General features: G+C 45.0%; 1 protein-coding gene across 1 annotated transcript; it reads right to left on the bottom strand.

Annotated features, from left to right (window-relative positions):
* Window positions 1–305: 305 nt before the first annotated feature.
* LOC109119452 (glycine-rich cell wall structural protein 1-like) lies at window positions 306–2,560 on the bottom strand. Its single transcript, XM_069293072.1, has 3 exons — window positions 2,466–2,560; window positions 1,877–2,367; window positions 306–1,666 (listed from the first exon to the last, which is right to left on the bottom strand). Exons 1-3 carry the CDS (start codon window positions 2,558–2,560, stop codon window positions 306–308), a joined length of 1,947 nt encoding a protein of 648 aa, XP_069149173.1.
* Between the last annotated feature and the right edge of the window lie 413 nt (window positions 2,561–2,973).

Raw genomic sequence — 2,973 nt, 5'->3', positions numbered from 1 at the left:
TCGCCCCCGCCTCCTCCTCCACGACGTCGTTACTATTATAGATCACCTCCACCGCCTCCTCCGCGATACCGTCACTATTATAAATCACCTCCACCTCCATCACCATCACCACCTCCTCCACATTATTACAAATATCCACTACCGCCTTCTCCACCTCCCCCACCAAATTATTACCATCATCCACCACCACCACCTCCGACATATCATAAAGAATCTCCACCACCACCACCACTGTCTCCATCTCCACCGCCACCTTATTACAATAATCCTCCACCACCATTTACTCCATATCCATCGCCACCTTATTACCATAATCCACCACCACCAATCCATTCTCCTCCACCACCACTTCCATCTCCATCGTCGTCACCCCCATTGATTACACCTGTCGAGGAACCATCTCCATCTCCGTTTCCATCACCACCACTGATTGCACCTATTAATGGGCCATCTCCACCACCATCTCCATTTCCATCACCACCATTGATTGCACCTATTGATGGACCATCTCCATTGCCATCACCACCACTGATTGAACGTACTAATGGACAATCACCATCTCCATCACCATTGCCATCACCACCATTGATTGAACCTACTGATGGACCATCTCCATTTCCATTACCACCATTGATTGAACCTATCGATGAACCATCTCCATCTCCATCTCCATTGCCATCACCACCATTGATTTCACCTACTGATGTACCATCTTCATTGCCATCACCACCATTGATTTCACCTACTAATGTACCATCTCCATTGACATCACCACCATCGATTGCACCTACTGATGGACCATCTCCATTGCCATTTATTGAACCTACCGATGGACCATCTCCATCTCCATCTCCATCTCCATTGCCATCACCACTATTGATTTCACCTACCAATGGACCATCTCCACTGCCATCACCACCATTGATTAAACCTACCAATGGACCATCTCCATCTCCATTGCCATCACCACCATTGATTGAACCTACCGCTGGACCATCTCCATCGCCATCACCACCATTGATTGAACCTACCGATGAACCATCTCCATCTTCATTGCCATCACCACCATTGATTGAGCCTACCGTTGTACTATCTCCATCGCCATCACCACCATTGATTGAACCTACCGAAGGACCATCTCCATTGCCATCTCCACCATTGATTGAACCTAGTGATGGACCATCTCCATCTTCATCTCCATTGCCATATCCACCATTGATTGCACCTACAGATGGACCATCTCCATCTCCGTCACCAACATTGATTGAACCTACCGATGGACCATCTTCATCCCCATTGCCATCACCACCATTGATTGAACCTACTGATGGACCATCTCCATTGTCATCACCACCATTGATTGAACCTACCGATGCACCATCTCCATTATCATCACCGCCATTGATTGCACCTACTGATGGTCCATCTCCATTTCCATTGCCATCACCAACATTAATTGCACCTTCCAATGGACCATCTCCATCTCCATTGCCATCACCACCATTGATCGAACCTACCGTTGGACCATCTCCATCTCTGTTGCCATTACCATCGTTCATAGCAAAAACTGATGGACCATCTCCATTGTCATCACCACCAATGATTGAGCCTACTGATGGACCATCTTCGTTGCCATCACCACCATTAATTGCACCTACTAATGGACCTTCTCCGTCTCAATCTCCATTGCCATCATTAATTGCACCTATCGATGGACCATCTCCATCTCCATTGCCTTCACCTATCGATGGACCATCTCCACATCCACCACCTCTAATAAACTCCCCCCCTCTTCTATCACCATCTCCACCTCCACCACCTCCAGTCGATTTCTCGCCTCCTCCACCACCTTATCCATCTCCATCTCCTCCACCACCTCCCCCATCGCCATCTCCACCTCCACCTTCACCATCTCCACCACCTCCTCCTTCTACATCTCCACCTCCACCACTTTCTCCATCTCCACCCCCTCCATCACCATCTCCACCTCCACCACCTCTACCTCCGTTTTGCAATAATGTATCTCCTCCCCCACCATCTTTATTCCCTTTCCCAATACAATTTCCCTTGTTGCGAACTCCACCTTTACCACCTAATTGTACTCCTCCACCACCTTTTATAAAATCCCCCTCTCCTCCATCACCATCTCCCCCTCCACCACCTTCTCCATCTCCACCACCTCTAGTTAAGTCTCCACCTCCTCCATCACCATCTCCACCTCCACCACCTCCACCTCCGCCTTGCAATAATAAATCTCCTCCCCCACCGTCTTTATTCCCTTTTCCAATACCATTTCCCTGGTTGCGAACTCCACCTCCGCCACCTAATTGTACTCCTCCATCTCCACCACCTCCAATTAAGTCCCCTCTTCCTCCATTTCAAATAATTATTCCTCCATTTCTACGACTACCTCTACTCCCAATTCCTCCATTGCCACGACTACCTTCATTCCCAAGACTACCTACATTCCCAATTTTTCCACTTCCTTTTGGTCGGCTACCCTAGTACTACAACCCACCTCCACTACCATTGAAATCTCATGTTTATCAGTATACATCATCTCCGCGTGCTTCACTACTAAAACAAGTTTGACTTTACAATAATTGCATGATATTGCATCTTGTCTCATTTGAACTGTGTAATCAATTGGTGTTTCTCTTTTGAGGGAAAGGCTTATTGATATTGTAATGCTTTTTCATACGAATTTAGTGTATATTCTAAATAAAAAGGATTCGAATGAAATTCGGCTTCACTTGTTTATTTTCTCTACTTCCTATTTTATTGAAAACTACATGACTAGACTTCTATAATAATCTGAGTTGTATATTTGTCAGTGGTAGTTTAACATACAATCAACCTATCGACTATAGTTGAAAAGTTATTTTGAAAAAAAACATATGTTATATTATTATTACTAGTATTATTATTATTATTATTATTATTATTATTATTATTATTATTATTATTATTATT

This window comes from Solanum lycopersicum, chromosome 1, assembly GCF_036512215.1.
Source record: "Solanum lycopersicum chromosome 1, SLM_r2.1".
Lineage (NCBI taxonomy): Eukaryota > Viridiplantae > Streptophyta > Magnoliopsida > Solanales > Solanaceae > Solanum > Solanum lycopersicum.
The sequence above is the reverse complement of the archived record's forward strand: the minus strand, read 5'-3'. Positions and strand labels throughout refer to the sequence as shown.

Excerpts from the sequence above, each read along its gene's own strand:
- LOC109119452 (XM_069293072.1), bottom strand. The coding sequence starts at position 2,560 with ATGATGTATACTGATAAACATGAGATTTCAATGGTAGTGGAGGTGGGT. Across the intron at positions 2,368-2,465 it reads GAAGTGGAAAAATTGGGAAT|AGGGGACTTAATTGGAGGTG; the intron begins GTAGGTAGTCTT and ends AAATGGAGGAAG. Across the intron at positions 1,667-1,876 it reads TGGAGATGGCGATGGGGGAG|GTCCATTAGTAGGTGCAATT; the intron begins GTGGTGGAGGAG and ends GAGACGGAGAAG.